The following is a 27,651-nucleotide window of genomic DNA, read 5'->3' on the forward strand; positions in this document are numbered from 1 at the left end:
TATAGATAGAAACTAGTAGAACTTCCCCTGCTTGGTATTAAAAACATCAGAACCAGAGCATGTTAAACATACCTCCACCTAGAAATCATTTGCGAGAGCCACTCTACATAACTCAAACAGCTTAATTATGCCTAAATTTTTATATCTCCAAAGGCGTAATCTCAGTGGTTTTGTGGTGTGGCTTTGAGCAGGATGTGGCTGTGCAGCTCTGTGAATAGCAGGTGAAGATAGAGCAGGACCAGCTTTTTAAGATTTCTAGCTTGATATTCTCTCTGACCTCACTTGAGCACATAGGCCTATTTAAGGGGAATGTCTTCAAAGATCATCTGCCTACAAAAGGAAGTTTCTTTATTAGCAGTTCTTCAGTGAAAAATTAAAACTGAGGCAGAAGTTAAATGCCTGATCAGTCCTCCTCTTCCTATTGGTCATTGAGCATGACCACTGTCTGGATAAATGTAAATTACAAATGCATAGACTTTCTGCAACTTTCCTGCATTCCTCCAGAGCATCTGCAGACATGAGTTCCGATGCAGAGATGGCAATCTTTGGAGAAGCTGCTCCCTATCTGCGGAAGCCAGAGAAGGAGAGAATTGAAGCCCAGAATCGCCCATTTGATGCTAAGTCAGCCTGTTTTGTAGTAGATGACAAGCAAATGTATGTGAAAGGTACCATACAGAGCAAAGAAGGTGACAAAGTCACCGTTAAAAAGTACGATGACACAGTAAGTGATACCATTGTTACTCCGGTGTGATCATCCAGTTTGGGCAGTTCCCTGCTTTAGATTTCTCCTGTTGTTCCCTTCTTTTATTTTTGCTAGACTGTGACTGTAAAGGATGATGAAGTCTTTCCTATGAACCCTCCCAAATTTGACAAAATTGAGGACATGGCCATGATGACCCACCTCCACGAACCCGCTGTGCTGTACAACCTCAAAGAGCGTTACGCAGCCTGGATGATCTACGTAAGTGGCAGCAGCAGCTTCCTTTGGGCAGCCTCAGGAGCTGCTGGGCCAGGCTCAGGGGAAGCCAACGTGCTGTGTCCCTTCCTCACAGACCTACTCGGGTCTCTTCTGCGTCACTGTCAACCCCTACAAGTGGCTGCCGGTGTACAACCCCGAGGTGGTGACTGGCTACCGAGGCAAGAAGCGCCAGGAGGCCCCTCCACACATCTTCTCCATCTCTGACAATGCCTATCAGTTCATGCTGACTGGTGAGTTACTTGGCAAGAGTGGAAAACCCTGGTATTTGCAGGGCTGGCTATTTGGTCAAGGATTTTTAGGTTCTACTCAGTGGTCCCAAAGTTCTACAGCACAGTGCAAGATCAGACTGTGAAAATCTTAATGGTCTCTGGGCTGTCAGACAATGACAGAAAAGCAGTAGCTGGCTGTATGGCTTTGTGCCCCTCTCCTTGCAAAGAATTTAAAGAAATGGTAAAGGAGAAACACAGCAAATAACCTGATTATAATGAAACCAAGCCAAGATCTATACACAAAAGAAACCAAATAGTAAGTGGGAAGCCTTGTAAAGAATCGTTACTTGAAGTTAAATCTGGGCAACTTCATCCCTGTCTGTACAAAAAAAAGTCCTGATGCATGTTAATATGTATTAATGCATCATTAATCTTATCTTGTAAGAAAATGATAAATACTGATGTAATACAGTTCTTTCCCTTGAAGCCAGTTAGTTGTGTCTGAGGAATTGATGCCCTCCACATCTCATTTGAACAGCTATTTCTGTGATTTTGTTTTCAGATCGTCACAACCAGTCAATCCTTATCACGTGAGTATGTTTTGGTACGAATGACAAAGCTGACAGAAAAGTGATGATGTTTCCTGTTTGCTGTAATAATTGATGTTTGTGTTTCAACAGTGGAGAATCCGGTGCAGGGAAGACTGTGAACACAAAGCGTGTCATCCAGTACTTTGCAACAATTGCAGTCACTGGTGAGAAGAAGAAAGATTCTCAGCCCGGCAAAATGCAGGTATGGCATCAGCTCCCCCTTCTAGTACTTGCCCACGCTGTGCCTGCTGAGGAGAAAGTACCAACGTGCATTTTGGGGTTGCAGGACTATCTAAAGGCAGAAAGTGTTGTGCAGCTGAGAAGATAGTCAAGATGCACAACCCAAGCACACCTATGTTCATGTACTCCTGATGCCCAGCCTCAAATCTGCTGAACTCTTTCTTATAAAACCATTTTGTCAGTGTAGGAAAGCCTCCATTTACCCAGGGGAGGGAGGAGAAGATAATGTTAGACAGCAGCTTTCTCTGTGCTGGCTGTCCATCTATGCCCCTATTCATCAGTGTCCTCTGAGATCCACAGCACCTGAGTGGCTGCACATGAAAAGAGAGCAGCCAGTTCCCACTGGCACATAGCTGTGCCATTCCTGGTGCTTGGATCATTCCTGTTGACAGGGGAAGTGCAGGAACTCTGAACTCCAGAATGACTGTGCTGAAGTTAAGCATCATTTCAATTGCATCAGGCAGCAATTTCCACTGCCTGGTTTTCCTCTCTGTGGTCAACAGAACAGTCCAGAGGGACAGCTTGAGAAAAGGGCTGGAATTGGGACAGCTGGGACCACTTGCCTGACAGTCAGAAATTAAGCTCAGAAAGGATCCTTGCAGGAAAGAAAGTGCATGCCTCGATGTCCCTTTGCTGAGCAGCACAGCTGTTGCAATCTGAGCCCACTGGTGCATTTGCAAGGCACAGGCTTCATTCCCCAGCACAGAGCAATCAGCAAATACCCTTGTGGCACAAGTGTGTGCTACCACAGCCTGTGAGATGCTCATCAAAGCGTGTGACATGTGTCAGCATGTTATTTGAGTACCCAAGGGCATAGTGGAGCTTAAGGAGATTCCAAGGCTGAATATTCTTTCACTCAGAGGCAGGTGTCTGTGATTGATGGGTTGTTATGGCCAAAGCAAGTTCATCACAAGCACTCTTTCCATCAGCACCATGTTAGAATCTCCTGAGCTCAGCTTTCATCAGTTGCTCACTATGCCAGGACTGATATCAGAAAGCTTCAAGGCAGCTGAGACATGAACAAACCATGTGTGATAGAAGGAAAATCACCTGGCTCTCAGACTGACAGTAATCTGTTCTGCCCTCTTTTGAGTATTCACAGAATACTCCATATTTTTAGCATTCCAATCTCCGTGATGTAGCATATCCTTCTTTATAAGAACATTAAATCAAACAGGTTATGGTTCTGTGTAGCCCAGCATTCAATGGCAGATACAAGCTGAAATCAGATGCCAGGGAATGGTACAGGAATAAGGGAAGTGTGTAACAGCATTTCCCCAAAAATATGGTCTTGGCCTTCAGCACTTTATCAACCAGCCTGTAGACAGGACTCCAGAATGAACTTGTATAAAGAATTGCCATGTTCTTCCACACTGTTGTCCATGTACAGTGCTCCTGTTTTAGTTCTCTGGTTACAGCTGTGCACTCAAAAGAGGCTTGGTGTTGGTGTAGTCAGCTGCACTGACACACACATTCCTCTCCTCTCCTCTCCTCTCCTCTCCTCTCCTCTCCTCTCCTCTCCTCTCCTCTCTCTCCTCTCCTCTCTCTCCTCTCCTCTCCTCTCCTCTCCTCTCCTCTCTCTCCTCTCCTCTCCTCTCCTCTCCTCTCCTCCTCTCCTCTCCTCTCCTCTCCTCTCCTCTCCTCTCCTCTCCTCTCCTCTCTCCTCTCCTCCTCCTCTCCTCTCCTCTCCTCTACTCCTCTCCCTCTCCTCTCCTCTCCTCTCCTCTCCTCTCCTCTCCTCTCCTCTCCTCTCCTCTCCTCTCCTCTCCTCTCCTCTCCTCTCCTCTCCTCTCCTCTCCTCTCCTCTCCTCTCCTCTCCTCTCCTCTCCTCTCCTCTCCTCTCCTCTCCTCTCCTCTCCTCTCCTCTCCTCTCCTCTCCTCTCCTCTCCTCTTTTAGAAAGCTGAAAGATACATGTGAGAGGGCATTATTCTATGGATTTAGGATATTTGATTTTTTAAAAAGACATAGAGCTTCCTATGCTACTGCATTGCTTTAATTTTAGAGGTCCATGTTCACGCAGGATGAACAAAAACTAATTTAAACCTGCTGTGCCATCTGCAGACAGTGCTGGGAATGGCAGTGCCTCCCCTGCCCTGCAGTGCAAGGCTGCACTGAGCACTGCATGCACAGAGATGCAGTAACCAAAACAGTGCTGCTCCCCTTTCATCTGATAGAAACCAATTTCGCTTTTTTTTCCCCTTATTCTTGGTTTTCCATCTGTCTTGCAAATTATTACTGGCAACACTTTCCTACTCTGATGATGTAGTATCAGTCATGACTTTGCTAGAGTCGCACTAGTGACTCTGCTTCCTGGACTGTATTACACTGAAAAGGGGAGACATAATGTCACAGAAGCTTTTTTCCTTCTGTATTTTTGCCTTTGCCAAGAGAGATACAACACAGTATCAAAACTTTTCATATTGATCATTCCTTTTGCAGTAATACAGGAAAAAAAAAAAAAAAAAGAAATTGAAGAGTCTCTGTTCTGTCCTTATGTAAGTTTGAGACATAGACAAAGCCTGACACTCAAGTATCAGTCTCCAAAGCATGTCAAAAGCCATATTCCTGCATCCTGAAATGTTGCTGTGGTTTGAATGCAACTGCAAAATTTTACATTCTCCCTTGGGTGGGTGTTTCCTACCAAAGTCTGTATTTGTTGTGGGCCCAATCAACCTCCAAAAAAAATTCCAAAACTTTCACATTTTCTTTAGCTGTCAAGACTTCTGTAAGCAGGAATGCAGAAACAACTCTCATACAGGTTTTAAATGCCCAGAATTCTACTGCAGTGACTTTGTATGTGATATTCAACATGTGGTATCAGAAACAAGAAGGAAGAAAAACACAGATATTTCTTTCAGCACTCTTCCCTTTGAAACCAATGGCAATATCCATGAGTGTTGTCTGATGAATGATTAAGAACTCTGTTAATTTTTATGTTTAGATCATGTGTGATATATAAAAATTATCTGTGACATCTCTTTTGCAATATTTGTTATTTGCTAAGTAGTAAAGTGATAAAGAAGCATTTTCTTCTGTGACTAGGGAACTCTGGAGGATCAGATCATCCAGGCCAACCCACTGCTGGAGGCTTTTGGCAATGCTAAGACTGTGAGGAATGACAACTCCTCACGCTTTGTGAGTTCATTTCAGATTTGTTGAAGACCTTTAATGCAAGTTTCATTCATTGATTGTCATGACCAATGGTTTGATCTTCACTGCCTGATAGGGAAAATTCATCCGGATTCACTTTGGACCAACTGGCAAGCTGGCCTCAGCAGATATTGAAACCTGTGAGTTGGAGCAAGTCAGTGCAAGCAGAATTTGTGTGTTTGCACCTTCAAATGTATCAGGAGACTAACAGCACCTCCCTTTTGGTTAGATCTCCTGGAGAAATCCAGAGTCACTTTCCAGCTGTCTAGTGAAAGAAGCTACCATATCTTTTACCAGATAATGTCCAACAAGAAGCCAGAGCTCATTGGTGAGTGCCAGCAGTGCTGGGCTTGGCTCAGTGAGAGCTTTCTCTTCCCACTGTGACCTGCCCCAGTGCCACTAAAGGTGACCCACACATCTGCAGATCTCCTCCTCATCTCCACCAACCCCTATGACTTCCTCTATGTGAGCCAAGGAGAAGTCACCGTTGCCAGCATTGATGACAGTGAGGAGCTGCTGGCAACAGATGTGAGTAGAGCAGAGCAGAGCAGAGCAGCCCTGCAGCCAGCCCAGCTGCATCCCTGCCTCCCTGCAGCCAGCCCAGCTGCAGCCCTGCAGCCAGTCCAGCTGCATCCCTGCATTCCTGCATCCCTGCAGCCAGCCCAGCTGCAGTCAGGGGATCCTGCCCAGCCAGGCCCAGCTCTGGGCTCTGCTGCCCAGTGCCACGGGACCGTGGTGCTGGACACACTCATTGCAGCCAGGGACAGAATCCCCACCTGCCCCTTGTGCTTCAGCCTTTGTGCTTTCCCAACTTGCCTGTTGCCTCTGCAGAACGCTGTGGACATCCTGGGCTTCAGCCCTGATGAGAAGGTGGGGATATACAAGCTGACAGGGGCTGTCATGCACTATGGGAACATGAAATTCAAGCAGAAGCAGCGGGAGGAGCAGGCAGAGCCTGATGGCACCGAAGGTAGGGCTGATTACAGAGTTTGTTTGTGAGCTGCACCAGCAGAGAGCTAGCAACCCCACCCCATAGAGTGCCCAACACTTTAAAAATAATTTTACTTTACGGAAACTAAGTTTTAAAAATATTGTTTCAAGTTTCATGAAGTCAGTTATTTAATTTATGCTCTACAAGGAAACAAAAAGTCATAAAACTTAAGCATTGCTGCAGCCCTTCAGGCATGGACACAGGATTGTGTTGCAGCTGAGACATTGCCTTTGGAGTAAGGGAAATATTCTCCGTAAGACTGGAGAGAAGCTTCTCTTGATAGCAGATGCATTTGAGTTGTGCCAAAAGTAGGCTCCTTGTAACAGAAATATCCCAGAGCACCAGGACACTTTTCTTTGTCCCTACTGAACTTGTTTGCTGTTTCTGATCCTAGTGGCTGACAAGGCTGGCTACCTGATGGGTCTGAATTCTGCTGATTTGCTCAAGGCTTTATGCTACCCGAGGGTGAAAGTTGGGAATGAATATGTAACTAAAGGACAGAATGTCCAACAGGTACATAAACAGCTCACCAGCTTTTCAATTTCTTCAGTGTTCTTTCAGCTTGAAAGCTAACTCAACATTTGTTACTGCCATGGCTGTGCTTCTTACAGGTGTACAATTCAGTGGGTGCATTGGCTAAATCAGTCTATGAGAAGATGTTCCTGTGGATGGTTGTTCGCATCAACCAGCAGCTGGATACAAAACAGCCTAGACAGCATTTCATTGGTGTCCTGGACATTGCTGGCTTTGAGATCTTTGATGTGAGTTGCTGTAGGTATGCTTGTCCACTGAGGGCTGCTTGAAAATAAGTGACATTTTTTTGGTGTTTTGAATTTGTAGTTCAACAGCCTGGAGCAGCTGTGCATCAACTTCACCAATGAGAAACTGCAACAGTTCTTCAACCACCACATGTTCGTGCTGGAGCAGGAGGAGTACAAGAAGGAGGGGATTGAATGGGAGTTCATTGACTTTGGGATGGACCTGGCTGCCTGCATTGAGCTCATCGAGAAGGTGGAAAAAATTCTTTTCATTGTAGGAGACTACATTACTTTCATGATAATTTATTTTAGTTCAGTTGTTCTTGAAAAAACGATGCATTACTGTTGAATTACATTCTTACATCAAAATGGGCAGCTTATAAAACCGAAGCTTCTGGAACAACAGGCTGTTTCTGCATAAATAATGGTTTCCTGAACAACGTGGCTGGAGTGGAAGGAAAAATGCATACACAATGATAAACTGATGATTTAATAGCTGCCTTTAAACAGTGAGGTGAATAGTGAGGAGCAGTAATGGCTCCCCTCCCCACTTACCTTCTTTATGTATTCATATTTCTCCCAGCCCATGGGCATCTTCTCCATCCTGGAAGAGGAGTGCATGTTCCCCAAGGCAACTGACACCTCTTTCAAGAACAAGCTCTATGACCAGCACCTGGGCAAGTGCAGCAGCTTCCAGAAGCCCAAACCTGGCAAAGGCAAGGCTGAGGCTCACTTCTCCCTGGTGCACTACGCTGGCACAGTGGACTACAATATCTCTGGCTGGCTTGACAAGAACAAGGATCCTCTGAATGAAACTGTTGTGGGGCTATATCAGAAATCATCCTTGAAGCTTCTGTCCTTCCTTTTCTCTAACTATGCTGGTGCAGAAGCAGGTACGTGCTTTTTCAGTTATGCCAATAAGGAAAAAATCAAGTAAAGCCTACTTCTGCTTCTCCTCTCAGGGGTATACTCAAGGCTACCAGCCTCTAAGGTGACTGTTCTTGTGTGCATCCAGATATGCCAAAACTAAGACACCAACTGTTGGAAACACCCCATTTATGTGCAGAAAAGTAAAGCACAGCAAGCTCAAACCCAAGTGACAGGAGATGTTTCCTGACTGACTATGTTGTGAATCACCTGCAGCTTACTGAGCCAATAGACAGGGGCCAAATAAATATGCAAAGTATGAGCATTTTAGTCTTTGTAGACAGAGTTTTTTTTCTTGAGGGGAACTGGAATAACTACATGAAGACCATGGAAGGGTTTCATATCCAGCTGAGCCATCCTGGTGTTGCAACGGAAAAGGAGAGAGACACAGAATAAATTTAGAAGTCTTCTATAAGTCTCAATTTAATTGGGTTCCTGGTATTGCAACTATGGAAAGACACTGAGCTGCTTGGACTTGTATTCCTGAGACTAAAATTTGCCTCCTTCCATAACTCAGAATAGAACTGTGTTCTTCATCTGGAATACTGGATTAGGAGATTTTTCTATAGAAGATTCCCCTACACTGATAAATGGATGCCTGATGCTGAGTCACATTTTTTGAGGTTTTTCACCTAATTTAATTTTTTTTTTAATGGGTGTTTGTGCAATAGTGATAGCAATATGTGACCAGTAGCAGAGAGTGCAGTGTTAGGAAATTTAGCTCAGGCGACACTAGCAACCGAAATCTTGCATTTGAGATCAAATATCCCATTGATCAACAACTACTTAACAGCAGCCCACTAAATTCTCAGGGAGCAGTGTGTCAGTATTTAAAATGAACTATTATATTGGTCCATGGCCAAAGGGACATGAGGCCTACAAAATGTACTGCATATTCTAACTCTTCACCTCCCATCTGTTTCTTCCAAGGTGATAGTGCTGGTGGTGGTGGTGGCAAAAAGGGTGCTAAGAAAAAGGGAGGCTCTTTCCAGACAGTGTCTGCTGTGTTCAGGGTATGTGGATTTTGTTTTACATGAGCCATGCTTCCACAAAATAGTCTGAGGGCTGGAACACATCCTATAAATACAGCTGAGAGAGTTGGGGCTGCTCGGCTTGGGGAAGGGAAGATTCCAGGCACACCTTATTCTGGTTTTTCAAGATATAAAAGGGGGCTTATCAGAAAGACAGAAAAATACTTTTTACCTGGGCCTGTAGTAGCAAAACAAAAGGCAGTGATTTTAAATGGGAAAGGAGTAGATTTAAATTCGATATATGAAAAGAAAAGTTCACTCTGAGAGTGGAGAGGCCCTGGCCCAGGGATCCCAGAGAAGCTGTGGTTGCCCTTTCCCTGGAAGTGCTCATGGCCAAGTTGAACACTGGGGCTTGGAGCACCCTGAGCTAGTGGAAGTGGGACAGAGATGCTGGGCTTGATGACCTTTGACAGCCTCTTCGAAACCAAGCCATTCTGTGATTCTATAACTCCCTGAATTTAAATAAGAATTCAGATGCTTTGTAGCTTGAAGCTAAAAGCCTTGTTTTGCATCACAGGAAAACCTGAACAAGTTGATGACTAACCTGAGAAGCACCCACCCTCACTTTGTGCGCTGCCTGATTCCTAATGAGACAAAGACACCTGGTAAGTCCACCCTTATATTCTGACTGGGACTAACAGGAATCTAAGCTTCCTCACCAAATTCCCAAACAGCTCCCTCTGCATGTGAAGTCCTTTTAGGGGTTGGCCTGCAAGACAGTAACACAGAGAACATTTTCTGTGTAGTCTACCATGACTGAAAAAATTTGAGCATTACATGGTCCACAACAGTTGCCCATCTTTGCTTAATGTGTGTACAGAGCTGAGGGTGATAAAGATGGGTTTGATTACGGATGATAAAATTGTCTATTGTGGATAACAGCATTAGAAAATCCCTTGTCTAGACGCACTGCACTACACTGTGCCACCTTTGGCTACATCCAGTGAGGGGGCTGATGCTGTTGAAGATTTTTTAGTTGATCTTCCAAAGCACCATCCTGACATTTTTTGAGAAATGTGGCCTGATACCTTTTCACAAGCACTCCTTGCGTTCTTAGTAAAGTTCACTGATGTAACTCTCCACAACTTACATGAATTGAAGGCATGCTCTGTCTGTATTTCCTGCATCTTTAATCAAGAGCTGCTTGAATTAAAAAAAGGAGATAATTCTGAAATGCTAATACGTATGAAGATTCCTTGGGATAAAAGCAGAATCCTGATGGATTTTTTTTTGTTTAAGGTGCAATGGACCATTACTTGGTGATGCATCAGCTACGGTGCAATGGGGTTCTAGAGGGCATACGAATTTGCAGGAAGGGGTTTCCAAGCAGAATCCTTTATGCAGATTTTAAGCAAAGGTAGGTCCTCAGTTATTACTCACTGTCTGATAGGAAATCAACCAGACAACACTGTCTAGATTTCAGATGGCATATTCAGCTGCTTTCTGACAGCTCAATGTTCCTGTATTTCATGACATACAATGGATCCTATTTTCTTCACTCTCTTGGCAACCAGTTCTTGCAACCTCTCTCACCACAGGTACAAGATCCTTAATGCCTCAGCCATTCCAGAAGGACAGTTCATTGACAGCAAAAAGGCTTCGGAAAAGCTTCTTTCCTCCATTGATGTTGACCATAACCAATACAAATTTGGCCACACCAAGGTAAACTCCTTGTGGAAGAGTAGGTATAATTAAGCAAAATATTTTGTTTGTTGAAAGTATTTCTTGCATACTAAATCAGTCTTCATGATGATTATAAACAGAGTAGACCATGAGCAAGAAGGAGTACAGACAGTTTGTGTGAGGGGCAGCCCTGGGAGCACCCTACTACCTGAATGATCCAGCAGAGCTGCAACTAGATTTTCTGCTGCTTCTTTCTCATGGCCAGTTAAACAGGTTTATATCAGTGCAGGTTTATATCAGTGCGGGGGTGCAGAGCCGCTTGCGGAGGAATGGTGAGGGGATTAGCCAGCCAATCAATGTGATTGATAAAGCATAATCCAACTTTATTGAGAGCATCAGTTTTATAGCCCAAAATAGCATAAATCAGCATTATTCATATTAGTACAATCTTACTGGTTTTTACTATGTACGCCTTCTCTTATTATTGGTTATTGCAAGTGTGACATAATCACGCCTACTGAATTTCTAGCCAAAAAGTATACGTGCTATCCCGCTGCTTGTCTTGGCTGCTACTTCCCTTTTTCTTATACTTATTGCTATATAGTATCCATCCCAGGGTTATACCTTGCTTGCTATGTGCTTCCCTGGAAGATAAGGCCTTGATTGAACAATGGACATATGTATTACTTATCGACTAACTCTGCAAATTATGCTAGCTCTATTGCTTTTGCAAAAGTCTCTTAAAAGCAAACACTGCTGCTCAGCAAAATCTGCTTAAGAGCAAGGCCTAGCTACTACTTAGCAGGAGCTGCTCTCCTGCAACAAGGCCTCAGCCGAGCCATATCCACAGTTGTGTCCATGGCTTTCTAACCAATTCTCAACATATCAGTACAGGTTAGACAGGTTCAGACAAGTTTGGACAATTCTACTACTCAGGAGATTTAAACACACAAAGTCTGTCTTCCGTATCCAAACAGTGTTAGGTGAGACACTGTTCTTTGGTCAGCACAGCCAGTCAGTGCTGTCACTGGACACAAACCTATTGCCTGCATTACTGAACAAACACAGAACCACAGAATGGTTTGTGTTGGAAGGGACCTGAGAGACAATCTGGTTCCAGCCACTCTGCCATGGGCAGGGACACCTTCCATTAGGTGGGCAAGGCTGCTCCAAGCCTCCTCCAACCTGGCCTTGGACACTACCAGGGATGAACTAAATTTTCCATAAACTACCCTGGAGCAGACACCAAATAACACTGCAGTAACATGATTAGATCATACACAGAGTGACTTGCCAGAAACATTGAGGGTTTTAATATTGACAGAAAATTTCTCTAGCTCTTAAACCTTTCCCCTGCAGGCATTTTTCTTAAACTACCTTGTACTACCCTGCATCAGCTGTCAATGGCCATGTATCTGACTAAGCCTCGAGCTGTTTGACTCTCTTTTTATGTTCCAGGTGTTCTTCAAGGCAGGTCTCCTGGGACTCCTAGAAGAGATGAGAGATGAGAAGCTTGTGAGCCTCATCACTCATACACAAGCTATGTGCAGAGGGTACCTCATGAGAATTGAATTTAAAAAGATGAATGAAAGAAGGTAATGTAAGAAAATGCCAGCAATTGTCCTGTGTCAGACCAAAGGTCCATCAATGTAATATATTGTCTCATGTAAAAAGCTGTCATTGGGAAAGAGCCTTAGAAATTACTGGGGACCAGAGCAAGTACAAACAATCAGCTTCCTCCTGGCAGTCTCATGAATTCTGGCAGCAGCTGTTTAACAATGGCACCATGCAGGTGGACCACAATACTTAGTATTTAACAAGGAACTTCTCTCCAGGAATGCACTTACAGTTTTCAGCCTTTAAAGAATCCTGGGACAGAGACAGCCAACTGAACAAGGGCTAAGGTTTGTTTGTTTTCAACGTGTTGTCTCATCATTTAATTAGGTCACATTGATTTTGTAAAGAATGATGTATAATCACTTTCTGTTTTCCCCTTCTTTAATTTCCTTTCCTAGCTGCATCATCTAAGATGAACAATCCTAGTTTATACTGAGAAGTACTCCATACTTTCAACTATTCCACATCCCCTTCAGCTTTTCATTCATCTCCTTTGAGATGGAATGAATCATGCAAAATTTAGCGTTCAGGAGTGACAGCACTGGCCAAGATAAGCAAACTTTCTTGAATATTGTTGACAACTGAAAATTTTAGGATGAGCAAGGCTTACATAAATGTGCAGGACACTCTGCCAAATAATTGCTTTTATTTGTTATACTCGGCAGCATATGTTTAGCTCAGGTGTTTCCTGAGCCAGACATAGTTTCTAAGAATTCAATAACTCTCCCTGGATTTCTCTAATTGTTTAATCTCCCTTTGAACTATGGGCATTCACAATATCCTTTTGCATTCGATTCCATAAAAAAGTTTCCTTACATTTTCAATTTCTATCTTAATGATTCTTAATATGATATTTTGCTATTTTGAGTGACCCAAAAAGCATCAAGCTGCTATTTCCACAATTGACAAAGTAGCTGCCATATTTGAAGTCTTAGCAGCAGTACTTCAACAATATCAGTTTTCACTCTGGTGTTTACCTGAACACTGCATTTTCCTTGAGACTGAGAAAAGCCTAGGAGATTCTCAGTCAATATGTCAGACAAGTCAGTCTGTTTTGTCATATTTCTTCCTTGTATATTCAGACAATAGATATTATTCAAGCTACTGAGCCAGCCATTCTGCAACAAGGGCCTCAAAATGACTCTTTAATAAAAGCAAGGGAGATGAGGGGAAAAAGTCTCTTGCAAAAGTTCTTGGGGTAAAGGCTGCTGGAAATAACCAGAGTAAGTTTCCAGCTCGAGTCTCACCACTCTCATAAACTGGTTTCATGTGTTTTCAGAGAATCTATTTACATCATCCAGTACAACATTCGTGCATTCATGAATGTCAAACACTGGCCATGGATGAAGCTGTATTTCAAGATCAAGCCCTTGCTGAAGAGTGCAGAATCTGAGAAGGAAATGGCCAACATGAAGGAAGAGTTTGAGAAAACCAAGGAGGAGCTTGCAAAATCTGAGGCAAAGAGGAAAGAGCTGGAGGAGAAAATGGTGACCCTGTTGCAAGAGAAAAATGACCTGCAGCTCCAGGTTCAGTCTGTGAGTAACCTCCATTCTCAGATTATTCACCCCACTTCCTCTTACTCTGCTGATCTTTTTTCCTCTCTTCCATTGTCCTCTATAAATAGGCACACAACAGGGACAAAGCCTCAACTGCTTTGTGTCTGGCCTTGTCCCTTACACCTGAGCAAGGTGCAAAGCATATCCCAAACATTAACACCAGTGAGAACACAGGAAGTCCCAATGCTATCACCAGTGGAAGGATCAGACATTTCACAGTGTATATAATGTTCTCCTCACAGTGGTGTCTGATTCTGGATGAGATACAGAATAACTTTCCACATGACGTTTCCACATCTGCCGCTATAATAAAGAGCCAGGGCAGGGGTGTTTTTCTGTCAGAGGCAGGACTGAATCTGTGGAAACTGCTTTACTCTGGAATACTGCTGAATATAGACTGAAATTGCACCTGTCAGGTTCTAAAAGGTAATAAAATATTACATGGTCAACAGCAGTCTGGTGCAGGTGGACTTGTCGCTTGTTGCCATGTGCTTTCAAATCAGTTTAGTTTCAAAAGAAACCTCTATTGTTTCACTCACTCAGGATCTTAACTGTCTTATGTCATTTTTATGATAAATATAATGCACCTTCAATGTGTTCTGATAGGAGAGTGAAAATCTAGCTGATGCTGAAGAGAGATGTGAAGGACTCATTAAAAGTAAAATCCAGCTAGAAGCTAAAATTAAAGAACTAAATGAAAGACTGGAGGATGAAGAGGAGACAAATGCTGAACTGACAGCAAAGAAGAGAAAACTTGAAGATGAATGCTCTGAGCTGAAGAAAGACATTGATGATCTTGAAATGACTCTGGCCAAAGTGGAAAAGGAGAAGCATGCAACAGAGAATAAGGTGACAGAACAATCAGGGAATTATTCTTCCCTAGACAGTGCTCCCATACAGCTTGTCAGTTTTGTGGAAAAATGTAGCCATTTTTAAGTTCTATGAATAGAAGTGAGATGTGTCCAATGCATAGGAGAGAGGCATTTTCACTTAATCAGCTGACAGAATTTTTTTCTGTTAAGGGTCTTCATCATATTATCATGGTTTGTTTCACTTTTAGGGAAAACTTAACATATTTTTGGCTATTCTTAACACTTGATCATCTCTTTTTAAAGAACCTGACTTGCTGAGAAATTACAGCTGTTTTCATAGCCAATATATGCAGGAAGGACATTCCTTGAGCAACGGCAACTTGGAGGGTTTTTGTAAATCCCAATGGGAAAAACTTTCAGTGGCAAGTATAGATCTAGCACGTTTCACTACAAAATTTAGTAGGATAGGAGTGGGGAATCAAAAACAGCTAAAGCAAGAATCCTACCATTGCAGGACCAGAGAGTTGTGACTCTCAGGCATGATATATGCTACTGAGACATATTTATTTCATTGCTGAGTATTTATATTGCAATCAAGATAAACATTCTGCAGAGAGCATTTTGACCACATCCACACAAGGTTTTGCATGGATGCAGTCACTGTGTTCTCAGTCTGCCATTTCTCAAGGGACACTCATGGGATGGATGCTGGCTGTCTGACAGGTGAAGAACCTCACTGAAGAGATGGCAGCTCTGGATGAAAATATTTCTAAACTCACCAAGGAGAAAAAGGCCCTCCAGGAAGCCCACCAGCAGACACTGGACGACTTACAAGTTGAGGAAGACAAAGTCAGCACCCTCACCAAAGCCAAGACCAAACTGGAGCAGCAAGTGGATGATGTAAGTAAAAATTTTTGGGTTGTGTATATATTCACTGTGATAGATTACAGTAGACTAGGAATCTGTAATTCAGAGTATAAGCAACACATAAAGCAGACAAGCCAGCTCTGATAATTTCAGCCAATAAACTGTAGCTAATTGACAGGAAATTGTGGAATCCAGCACATCTTTCATGTTCCTGATGGAACTTCAGCACTGTAGACTTTTGTGATCTGATTTAACCCATTAGCTGAAGAAGGAGACCTTTGACTGTTTGAAAGTTGCTGCAGAGTTATTTGTGTGCATATACTCCAGGGAGATATAAATACTGGGAATTTGTGTATATTTAGCAGTCTGTATGTTAGGAACTGCAGCTACTGGAAAAAATGAATTTCTATTTTTTCAAAATCTGGTATTTCAATTGTGCACAATGAAGCTGTGGACAGATCAATGTCGGAAACTAAATCACCACAGCAGCTCTGGTCTCATGGTGATAGTGCAGCACATGTGGAAAGGCCTGATTATTTTCTCTATTCATCAATTTCCAGCTTTGTTAGATTTTAAAATCAAGAATAGTTACTTTCAATGTATAATTTATGTATTTCAAAGTGTGCTTTATGTGTTTTATGTGCTTTAGCTTGAAGCATCTCTGGAACAAGAGAAGAAGCTGCGAATGGACCTTGAGAGAGCAAAGAGAAAACTGGAGGGTGATCTGAAAATGTCTCAGGATTCCATCATGGATCTGGAAAATGATAAGCAACAAATGGATGAAAGGCTAAAAAAGTATTACACTGACTTCTTATGCACTGAATTCTGAAAATCATGTTTTATCTTAACCATATTGAATTTGTCTTCTTGTTCTTTAACAGAAAGGATTTTGAAATTAGCCAGTTGAAAAGTAAAATTGAAGATGAGCAGGCTCAAAGTTCTCAGCTTCAAAAGAAAATTAAGGAGATTCAGGTAAAGTCTATGAGTTATTAATAATTTTAGTGACAAGCAGAAATTTCTTAGAATTAATTGGTATTTATTCTTAGACCATTCTACAAAAATATTTTCTCTCACATGAATTAAACCATTAATATGGGACTCTGGGTGCTATTCCTATTTCAGGGCACTTTTGCAGAGACTCTGGCCTCTAATCTTACATGACTGTGTAAGAAATTTCTTATGTGAACTTTGGGCAGGCTTTGAAAATGCCACAGATGTACAGCCACTGAGAATCACTTTTCTAAGGAAACAATAGAGTGTGACTTAATGTGTCATGATCAGGATAAAGATCTCCTTCTAAATGCAGAGCCAGGAAGACAGCTCTCTTCAGTGCTATTATCCCATGATTTTACATCTCAAAGTTCCATCCATCCTGTTTGCTGATGGAGAAAGGACACTGCTTTGTTTTGGCCTGACTTCTAGGAAATTTCTAAGAAATACAAACCTTTCCATTTTCCAGTGACACCCCCTCTAATTCTTCAGGAAAGTGCAATTCTAAAGTCTTCACAAAATAATAAATCCATTCTGAGCTATAACACGAAGTATCAGATTTTCCTTTCAATATTGTTCTAAAACTGAATATTACCTGTCCTAGGATACAATACAGTTAAATTTCTGGTGGTGTTTCTCTTTTTATGCTTGTATTAATAGATGTGAAAGTTTGCTCTTTATTCTTTAGTGTTAATTTTAAATCTGTCCATTTAAAAGTCCTCTTTTAACCAACTAACTCTCCTAGGCTCGGATAGAGGAACTGGAGGAAGAAATTGAAGCCGAACGTGCTATCCGTGCCAAGTCTGAAAAGCAGAGAGTCGACCTGTCCAGGGAGCTGGAGGAGATCAGCGGGCGCCTGGAAGAAGCAGGAGGTGCCACAGCAGCTCAGATTGAGATGAACAAGAAACGTGAGGCAGAATTCCAGAAGATGCGCCGTGACCTGGAAGAGGCCACGCTGCAGCACGAAGCCACGGCTGCCGCCCTGCGCAAGAAGCACGCGGACAGCACAGCTGAGCTGGGGGAGCAGATCGACAACCTGCAACGTGTGAAGCAGAAGCTGGAGAAGGAGAAGAGTGAGCTGAAGATGGAGATTGATGACTTGGCCAGTAACATGGAGTCTGTCTCCAAAGCCAAGGTTGCTACACAGCAAGAAGTATTTCTCATTGTTAGCGTTGTTCTTCTGAACAGCTCGGTGAACTGAAGGATGTTTTCTATCTCCTCACAGAGCAATCTGGAAAAAATGTGCCGAGCTCTTGAAGACCAGTTCAGTGAAGTCAGAGCCAAAGATGATGAACATGTGCGGCAAATTAATGATCTGAACACACAGAAAACACGACTACAGACTGAGAATGGTACGTCCCTTGGTGAAATGTAATACTCCAGTGTCAGGCACTGTTAAACATGCTGCCTGAATGCCTGTGTGTTTTGCAACATATCCATCACTTGGTGATCTGAACAAAACTCAGAATGTAGGATCTCCTCCTTGTGGCAGTCATAGAAATCTACCCAAGGAAAAACAAAGCCAAACCAGAAGGAGTCCTGTCAGTCAAAATGAACATGCGAGTTTCTGGTCAGTTCATCTTCTTTTTTTTGATGCCAGCCCAAACATTTTTCTTCAACAGCTTTTCCTGCCAGTGGGAATGCAAGTACTACTCTCCCTTCAATTTACCACTGTTGCATTTGAGGTATGGGGGAGCAGTGAAAAGGATAATGCAACATAGATCTTAGTTTATTTAAAGAAACACTACATTTATATATAAGGTAGTTTGTGCAATACAAAATAGAAAAGGCGCATTGATCCAAGAAGGCAACACCTCTTTGAAAACATGCTTTCTGCAAAACATTACTTCTCTTATGTCTCCAGCAGGTGTTTAATCACTGTTATAATTTCTTGTCCTTGAACAGCCTGAGAAAAGGCTGCTTTCTTGGCTCCCAGAAGCATCCTAATGACATACCACTTTCTACTTTTCCACATGGCTAGCTGGTCTCATTCATTTGTTTTATGTTTTGCATGTCTGTCTAAAAAATCACCTTTTTCTTGTTAGGTGAACTTACTCGACAACTGGAGGAGAAGGAGTCCTTGATTTCTCAGTTGACTAGAGGCAAACTTACTTTCACTCAGCAGACTGAAGAGCTGAAGAGACAACTAGAGGAAGAAAATAAGGTGACTTGCTTTCATATCAAACAACACATTTAAAATAAATCAATGTGCTAAAAAATAAATTAGATTTCTCCTCATGAAGAAAGATCAGAATAGTGCAAATTTTGAACTTTGCCTTGGAATGCTATATGGAGAGGAGACATAAAAACTAAATAAGCAAGATAGTTTAAGGCCCATCTCATCATGCATTCTGAAGATCAAAAACATGAGAGAAATGAAGCAGCTCTGTGCCCATGGGCAAAGCAAACAGCAGCAGCCAAAAAATGGAAATAGAGCAGGAATGCTTGCACCTTGTCTGTTGGTGGATTTATTCTGCCTCTCCCTGAAACACCTGGTGCCGATGTGTTTGAGACGTGTTATTCCAGACAAGATGGGCAAGCACCTGACCCTGTTCAACAAAGCCTGAAACACAGAACCCCTAATGTTATGAATTTTGTTCCTTCTGTTTCTCTAGCAACTGTAGCACATGGACAGGGAGATAGGAATATTTTATCAGACTACAGGAAAAATATCCAGTCACACATTATTCATGTTCTGAAACCTTGTTTAATTTTAAACTCCCAAGGCCAAGAATGCCCTGGCCCACGCCCTGCAGTCCGCTCGCCACGACTGTGACTTGCTCCGGGAACAATATGAGGAGGAGCAGGAGGCCAAAGGGAGCTGCAGCGAGCCCTGTCCAAGGCCAACAGTGAAGTGCTCAGTGGAGAACCAAATACGAGACGGACGCGATTCAGCGCACAGAGGAGCTCGAGGAGGCCAAGTACGTGGAGGGATGGCTGGGAGCAAGTGGAAGGGTATTTAAAGTGCAATGAGGGAAGTAGTGGAGGAAACTAGAATATGTTTGTAGTGATAACATGCAGGGCAGTGTGGTTTTTAATGTATTAGAAATTAAAAGGGTGAAAAGGGGGGTGAGTAGATATTTAAAGGAGAAGTAGGGATGGAGGATTAGGGGTGTCTACATAAAGGAGGATTCCAGTGCATTGAGTTAATCATACTAGTTGAAAGAGCACATTTACACTGTCAGTATTGAAAGCATAATTTTGGTCCCTTTCATATTGGTACAGTTCATCCTTAGTTGCATATCCTCCCAGCCTATGCACCACTTCACAGTGCTGTGTCACCCCAGGCTCCTGGCACTACAGCATTATATATTGATCTTTCTGTCCATCTTCCCTATTCCAAACTCTTTTGATGTCCATTTTCTGAGAAGGTCAGAATTTTATTTTTCTTGGTGCTGAATGTCCCATCCTGCAGGAAGAAGCTGGCCCAGCGCCTGCAGGAATCAGAGGAGCAGATTGAGGCTGTCAATGCAAAAATGTGCTTCACTGGAGAAGACAAAGCAGAAGCTGCAGGGGGAAGTGGATGATCTCATGATTGATATGGAGAGGTCACATGCAGTCTGTGCAGCATTTGATAAAAAGCAGAGGAATTTTGACAAGGTTTGTTCAAAAGACCATGCCAGATCTAAACGTCATTGGATATTTGATAGGACAAGATAAATTCTGAAATTATCAAAGTTCTGCACTCACAGTAAAATAAATTGCATCTTACCCAAAGCAAAGTTATGGTAAGGACCCCTTAGTGGGACATATTGTAAAGATAAAGTCACTGAGTAAGTAGGTGACCACAGCAAATAATAAAACAGCCTTCTGATAATTTTAAAAAGCATGAAGTCTTCACGAGAGAGACTGGTCAAACAGACTGAGTACTCACATGCAAGGTAACAAGCCCTGGTGCTAGTCTGCCAGCCTAACCTTGGGGTTAGGGGGAGCCTCACACTCATGTACAGTTAGCCTTCACTGCCCTTACTAACATTTAAAAGAATCTGCAATGTTGGACCAAGTGATGCTGCACAGCCGCCCTGTGTCTTGGCCCACCCTTGTGTGAGTGAAAAGACTGAGCTTATAAAGGATCTCACAGGTCTGTGGTATCAAACTGAGTAGAGAATTGGTAGAGAATGACTTTTCTTGGTGGGCTCAGTCCAGGACCACTGGCTCCTGCAAAACCTCACACATCCTTATTCAAACCAACTACATTATGTTTGGGCTGGTGTCAACCCAAACTCCTTCCTGACAGCTTGGGGCATACACTAGAGTTGGTTGAAATAGCAGATTTTAGTAGATCTCATCAAAACAACCAGAGTATGCACCACAGGAAGTTATTGTCACAGGCAGAGAACAGTCTAAAGCAAAAGACTATAAAGATAGGCCAGGCCTCTTGGGTTCTTGTCACATAAAGGTGCAGAGATGTAGTGTTTCAGAATGGGTCATTCTCCTCCAGATCCTGGCTGAATGGAAGCAGAAATACCAGGAGAGTCAGACTGAGCTGGAGGCTGCCCAGAAGGAGTCTCGCTCTCTCAGCACTGAGATCTTCAGGATGAAGAATGCCTATGAAGAGATGCTGGACCAGGCTGAGACTGTCAGACGGGAGAACAAGAACCTCCAGCGTAAGTTCACGTGTCTGTCAGCCTAGATTCACCCTGAACCCTTAGATGCTTCCATATTTCTGGACTACCAGACCTCTGCCTCTTCCCAGGGTTTTTTTCTTTATGATTTTCCCAAAAAGGGGTTGACTTTCTTTCCTGTTCAGCTGATTATAAAATCACCTGATAGCACACACTCATCTCTATGGCATCCTGCTTCCTCAGGATGTTCCCCCTTTTCACATCATCATAATCCTGTGCATGGATAAGGACCGAGTTAACTCAATAGACAGAAATTATGATGATACTCAGCTTCTACAGATTGCTTCAGTCACTGCCACTACAAAAAATCTGGAGGGCTGATTTGTGTCTCCTGGTTATTGGAGGATCATGCAGCTGTGGCACAATGGATGGCATTTAACAAGCAAACTAATTATGGAAAGGAAGTACAACTCAGATCCTTTTTGTGAACTGAATGATCACTGGGGATTATCTAAGTTTAAAAAATCAATCAATCATGACTGCCTCTGGAGATGTAATTTCACTACCCAAAGGAATTTACATTATTTTTTAAGCTCACTCCAGCTGGTCCTTCTCGTTTGCAAGTTCACAGTGAGCTGGGATGTGCAGGTTATCAGAAATAAAGTCTGTACACACAAGACAAGATATATTATTTCTTCTCACTGTTACATCCCATTACATCAGAGTCTCTTTTGTCACTCCCATTGCCAAAGAGGAATTGCAGGTGCCAATGATCACACTGTCTGAGAATAGCTGAGTGTGTGTTTTCTGGTTGCAGAGGAAATTTCTGATCTGACTGAACAGATTGCTGAGTCTGGAAAAGCACATCATGGGCTGGAGAAAGCAAAGAAGCAAATTGAGCAAGAGAAGTGTGACCTACAAGCAGCATTAGAAGAAGCAGAGGCAAGTGTCCTCGGTCAGGGGCTTGCTTTTAGAGAAATCAAGAATAGAGGAAATTTGGGTATATATTTTATATTCCTGCTTAACCTGAAACTGTCCCAAAAGTGCAGTGAGACAGCACAGACAGACCAAAAAGCACAGGGACTGCTCCCTTGCCATACCACTGTGGCATTCCTTGTGTGCTGTCATGCACAAAAGCCCCTCAGTCCCAAATTGAGGTAATTTTGCACCATTTGTTTGAATTTGCTCCCAATGAAAGCTGAAGAAAGTCACTAGCATTTCAAAACTCTGACAGTTTTGTTTTCTAGTCACATTAATCAAGGATGTTTCCAGGGAAGGTCAAATCCTTACTAAAGGTTTTCTCAGTGTCACCTCCTGCTCAAAGCAAGCTGAATGCTGAAGAGAATTGAGCTAATATTTCTTCTTCAGTTCCACCATTTTTAATGAACAGGAGTCAGTAACACGTTCAAAGAGGACACAGGTTCCTGAAGAACATGAAAGGGCTGCTGGGATCTGCTGAATCTCAGATTACACTGGTACACTGTCATGCACTGCTGGCACTCACATACTGAGTCTCACAATTCCACAGTTTCCTCTCTTCCTTACTCTCTTGACTACCTCTCAGCTCTCCATTACTTTAAATCTTACCTTTTTGCCAATCCATGCCAGACTGTAGCTCCTTCAGGTCCCTCTTTCTGGGTTCTGGCCTTCTGTTCTGTATCTTCCCTAACTGCCACTTGGGAAAGAGTTATTACTTCTGTATAACCACATCTAACTCTCCATAAAACATCTTTGTAAGCACTTCATGAGCTGCCCATTATATACCTAGAGCATACTTCAATTACAGAGACACCAGAATTAATTTAGCTTCTATAGGATTGCCTAGAAGTCTTTAGTCAACTTCCTGGTAAAAGAAGGGCCAGCTCTGAGCTTACATTAGGTTGCTTAAGCCTTACCAAATTAGTTTTTGTAATTTTCAAGGATGGAGATTTCAGAGTATTGATGGACAACCTTTTCCAGTGCAACATCATTGTCATGGTAAAACATTTTATCCTTATATGCAGTCAGGATTTCTCTTATATTGACTTCTGACAGACCTTTGTGTTTTTGTTGTCCATGACCAAGAAAAGCCTCACTTTATTTTCTCTTTAAGTCCTCTTAGGTAGAAAAACAAGTATAAAACAACTGGCACATCTCTAGATCTCATAAATGGGTGGCAGCAGGAGCAAGAGTGTAATCCATGTAATACATATACTCTAATTTATCTAAATGTTGTCAGTCTAATCCTGAATTAGTCACTATAGGCTCATTCTAGAATCCAAAAGGAGAATCAGGGCATCTCTGGAAAATATGTTCTTAAAAGGGATACTAGGGTCTACACAAACTGTTTTATTCTCTATATGTGCTTATTTCTGTCCACTGGTGTAAACACCAAGCCCCAGGCTTTCCCACTGCTACTGACACTGAAGCTGGATGACACCAGAGGGAACAAAATGAGTTCCAGAGGGAAAGGTGGTGTGAAAGGACAACTTGCCCACACAGTCAGTGGGGCGGACAAAGCAAAATCAGCATGGACATAAAAGAGAAGGCAAGCTGCTTCTGAGCAGGAGGCTTGGCTGTCCTATTTTATATTTCCTACATGATCTGTTGTCTTTTCCAGTGTCACCACAGCCTTCTGTGCCCAGACTTTGTGATATCTCAGGCATTTTCCTATAGAGTACTATTCCTAAATTACCATTTAATATCCAGCTGGGGTACAGTGAGTATGGAATAGCAGTCAGCTTTTTCAGTGCCTAGTCTCTTCTAAATATCCACAGTAAGGTAAGTACACCTGCCCTTCCAGCTGCAGGGGGTCGCATTTTGCATGGGTGTGTCCCAGCAATGGACACTACAGAGACAAATTATATTTTTTCAACCCTGACAGGGCTCTTTAGAGCACGAAGAAGGGAAAATCTTACGTGTTCAGCTGGAGCTGAACCAGGTGAAGTCAGATGTTGACAGAAGGACTGCAGAGAAAGATGAGGAAATTCAACAGCTGAAGAGGAATCACCAGAGGGTATTAGAGTCTATGCAAACCATGCTGGATGCTGAGATCAGAAGCAGAAATGATGCTTTGAGGCTGAAAAAGAAGATGGAGGGAGATCTGAATGACATGGAAATACAGCTGAGCCATGCCAACTGTCAGGCAGCAGAGACACAGAAGCACCTTAAAGCTGTGCAAGGGCAGCTCAAGGTAGGGGACCACAAGGCTATTGTCCCATGGACCTCGGCCATTCCCTCTGCTGGCTCCTGAGTCTCACAAAGGGTGCTTTCACCTTTCAAGGATTCCCAGCTCCATTTAGATGATGCCTTGAGAGAGAATGATGACCTGAAGGAGCAGCTTGCCATAGTAGAGCGTAGGAACAGCCTGATGACAACAGAGATGGAGGAGATGCGCGCGGCCATGGAGCAGACGGAGCGAGCGCGCCGGGTCTCCGAGCAGGAGCTGACGGACGCCAGCGAGAGGGTGCAGCTGCTCCACTCCCAGGTACTGGGCACCTCCTGGCACAGGGGAGTGCTGCAGGCACGTGGGAGGGCCACAAAGGGGTGGGAATGGCACCAAAGGGGTGGGAATGGCACTGATGGGGTGGAAATGGCACAGACAGGGTGGAATGGCACTGATGGGGTGGGAATGGCACAAATGGTGTTGGAATAGCACAAACAGGGTGGGAATGGCACAGACAGGGTGGGAATGGCACAGACAGGGTGGGAATGGCACAGATGGGGTGGGAATAGAACAGATGGGGTGGGAATAGCACAAACGGTGTTGGAATAGCACCAACAGGGTGGGAATGGTATTAACAGGGTGGGAATGGCACAGACAGGGTGGGAATGGCACAGACAGGGTGGGAATGACCTGTCCTGCTGGCTGCACCAACAGAATACCAGCCTCCTTAACACCAAGAAGAGACTGGAAGTGGACATAACCCATTACAGACTGAAGTTGAAGACAGCATTCAGGAAGCCAGAAATGCAGAGGAGAAAGCAAAGAAAGCAATCACAGATGTGAGTCCTCTTGCTCACCTCCCTTCCATTTTGCACTATCACAGTCACTTTTACACCTCAAAAAGACAGCAATCAGATGGAGGAGGACCAATTATCCCAGCAGAAAAATATCTGTGACCCACATTTCCCTCCCACATGGGCTTCATGTAGTCATTGCCCTACTACTTGTCACAGAAGACTCCTTCAGAAAGGGTCCTCATGTCCTGCTAGCTGCCTATATTGAAGAGGCATGCTCTCTTACCTTCTCCATACCCATTCACTTTTGCTTCCAGAGTAAAAGTAATAGGCAAGGAGAACAGGTGGCAAAACTGTATTAGAAAAAGAGTAGTTGGAACAAAGGCCTGTCTAGACACAGTAGCAGAAAGCAGAAATTAAGACTAGTATCATACACAATTCTATATAATGCCAGACACGTAAGAAAGAAAAAGAGAGAATATAAATGTTTCATTTAAAGGAGGCTAAAAATCCATATTATCATAAGTAATAATACCTGGGACCATCTAGGAAAAGTATAGGAAAATAAAACAGAAAATGGTGAACACTACTGCATCACATCCTGGTGCACCAGTGTTTGGTCCTGGCTGCCCACCAGGAGCAGTGCTGCAGGATCCCTGACCTCTCTGCTCTGCCACAATGGTGACAGCTATCTATCCCAGCTTCTGAGGACCTCAGCAGGCACAAGCTGTTCAGTGCAGTTTGAGGTACTCAGGGTCATCTCACTGGCAAAAAATGCTTAGAAGTCTGACTCCTTGGCAGACTTCAGCACCAAAGATCCAGTGTGCTCAGAGGAATGAGGAAGCTCAGAGATGCAAAGTGCTAGCTGGTAATACTTCAAGATACTTCAATTTTGACTGACTTAAAAATTAGAACTTTTGTACCAAGCCATTTCACACCTTGATGTTTTTTTATTTATATCAACCCTGTCTGTTCTCTGAAGTGAACAGTTTTAGAGCTTTGAGAGGGAGTGATCCTGTTTGTATGACAGAGCCTTAGCACAGCCATGGGCAGTGAGAATGTGCAGAGTCAGTGTGAAGCTGGGTGTTACTCACAAGCACCCAGAACTGCTGGGATGGGGATATTTTTAACATAACTGTGCACCACAACCAGGCAGCCATGATGGCAGAAGAGCTGAAGAAGGAGCAGGACACCAGTGCCCACCTGGAGAGGATGAAGAAGAACCTGGAACAGACAGTGAAGGACCTGCAGCACCGTCTGGATGAGGCCGAGCAGCTGGCACTGAAGGGAGGGAAGAAACAACTTCAGAAGCTGGAGGCCAGGGTATGGTGAAGATTTGGGTAGATAAAGGTGAAGTTTCTGACTGGCCCTCAGTTTCTGGAACCTCTTGGGAGCGTGAAAACAGGGAGAGTCCCAGGTATTCCCAGCAGGTTTGATGAGAGCTGTGCTGAGTAGCCAAACATTGCACTGTGGGTGAACTTGAGAGTGACTTCAAAGAAAACTGAGTGAGCTAAAATGGAGGCAGATGGACATTAGGGTGACATAGATGGTCATTTTGTCTAGGGAAGAATAATTAAGTTGTGTTTACTTGGGGATGAGATTGGAAACTGGTAATGGACAGACTTCAGAAGCTGTTGAATGTGCAATAGAAGTAAAACCTAAAACAGAAAAAAATTTGGGCTTCATTAGGAAAGGCACTGAGAACAAGACAGGCTTGTATGGCAACACATCTTGTCACTATATTAAGTATACCACATGCAGTTCTGGTCTCTGCAGGTCAAGGAGGATCTGCAAGAAAAAGCTTTATAAATATTGACAAAAAGGGCTAGGACTCTGCCATTTGGAGAGACCAACCCATCTTCACCTTTAAAGTAAATAAAAAGAAGTACTATAGAGAGTGGGCAGTGAAATCCAGAAACCTGTTGGCATGGAAGCTGTAGAGGCAGCTGGCAAAAGGTTCAAAAAGGGAGTAGAAATCAGGCAGGTTTACAGAGGGGCACAGACATAGATATACCACCTTAGATCTCTAATTCAATGCCTGTGCAAGCTGGACAAGTGGAAAGGGAATAGACAGCAGCCAGGTTTCCATGCTGTCCCTAACAGTATTTGCTGCTGCCATTCCCAAAGAGAACAAATGAAAGATAAAAATGAAACAGATTTTTCCCATTTACCCGGTGAACATTCACAGAACCTTCCCTTCCCTGTTTCAATTTCCTCTTCTCTGACAGATATAAGCCTAATTTGACTACAAATGCTCTAGGTATGCACAGCTAAGTTCCTTTTATAAAGAGCTATGGATTCACCCATTAGGTCATCACCAACACAATATGGTGAGCATATTTTAGCTGGTCTAGACCCAGCTGCAGGACACTGCCCTGCTCTGCTACTTTCCCTGCAGCCTTAGTCCTGCAGCAGGATCAGCAGCCATTCTTGCCATCTTCACTGTGATTGTGTGTTGCAGATTAATGAGTTAGAAAACGAGCTTCACTCAGAGCAGAAGCGAGGAATAGAATCCCTGAAAGGAGCCCGCAAGTACGAACGGAGGCTGAAGGAGCTCACCTACCAGGTATTGCAAATCCTCTTCCCTCCCACATGGATCACCTCTGCTCACCTGCCAAGGCTCACTCGATTTTCACTTCCTACAGTCTGAAGAAGATAAGAAAAATATTCTTCGGCTCCAGGACCTGGTGGACAAGCTGCAGTTAAAAGTGAAAGCATACAAGAAGCAGGCTGGAAGCTGTGAGTGGAGAACTCTTTTCAGTGGGGCCTGGGTGGAGATTTCTGAAAGGTGGGCTGCATGGATCAT

The 27,651-nt window shown here is 43.3% G+C and overlaps 1 protein-coding gene across 1 annotated transcript in view; it reads left to right on the forward strand.

Moving 5' to 3' along the window:
- Window positions 1-504: 504 nt before the first annotated feature.
- LOC306810524 (myosin-13-like) overlaps window positions 505-27,651 on the forward strand; it is a gene marked incomplete at its 3' end in the record, with an annotated part of 40,582 nt that continues 13,435 nt past the window's right edge. The window contains 42 exon segments of the mRNA XM_079323210.1: window positions 505-721; window positions 818-961; window positions 1,053-1,209; window positions 1,751-1,778; window positions 1,869-1,980; window positions 5,062-5,154; window positions 5,246-5,309; window positions 5,399-5,497; window positions 5,594-5,697; window positions 6,001-6,139; window positions 6,555-6,673; window positions 6,772-6,921; window positions 7,001-7,171; window positions 7,502-7,811; window positions 8,776-8,858; window positions 9,394-9,481; window positions 10,116-10,233; window positions 10,415-10,538; window positions 11,958-12,094; window positions 13,396-13,651; window positions 14,279-14,521; window positions 15,208-15,384; window positions 16,001-16,146; window positions 16,233-16,323; window positions 17,087-17,476; window positions 17,567-17,693; window positions 18,387-18,505; window positions 19,068-19,155; window positions 19,158-19,193; window positions 19,196-19,262; window positions 19,757-19,814; window positions 19,816-19,941; window positions 20,783-20,948; window positions 21,724-21,848; window positions 23,770-24,078; window positions 24,169-24,372; window positions 24,766-24,811; window positions 24,814-24,890; window positions 25,998-26,168; window positions 27,307-27,411; window positions 27,491-27,576; window positions 27,578-27,584. Coding sequence (XP_079179336.1) covers window positions 518-721; window positions 818-961; window positions 1,053-1,209; window positions 1,751-1,778; window positions 1,869-1,980; window positions 5,062-5,154; window positions 5,246-5,309; window positions 5,399-5,497; window positions 5,594-5,697; window positions 6,001-6,139; window positions 6,555-6,673; window positions 6,772-6,921; window positions 7,001-7,171; window positions 7,502-7,811; window positions 8,776-8,858; window positions 9,394-9,481; window positions 10,116-10,233; window positions 10,415-10,538; window positions 11,958-12,094; window positions 13,396-13,651; window positions 14,279-14,521; window positions 15,208-15,384; window positions 16,001-16,146; window positions 16,233-16,323; window positions 17,087-17,476; window positions 17,567-17,693; window positions 18,387-18,505; window positions 19,068-19,155; window positions 19,158-19,193; window positions 19,196-19,262; window positions 19,757-19,814; window positions 19,816-19,941; window positions 20,783-20,948; window positions 21,724-21,848; window positions 23,770-24,078; window positions 24,169-24,372; window positions 24,766-24,811; window positions 24,814-24,890; window positions 25,998-26,168; window positions 27,307-27,411; window positions 27,491-27,576; window positions 27,578-27,584 — 5,664 coding nt within the window. The 5' untranslated portion in view covers window positions 505-517.

This window comes from Erithacus rubecula, assembly GCF_903797595.1.
Source record: "Erithacus rubecula genome assembly, chromosome: 20".
NCBI lineage: Eukaryota > Metazoa > Chordata > Aves > Passeriformes > Muscicapidae > Erithacus > Erithacus rubecula.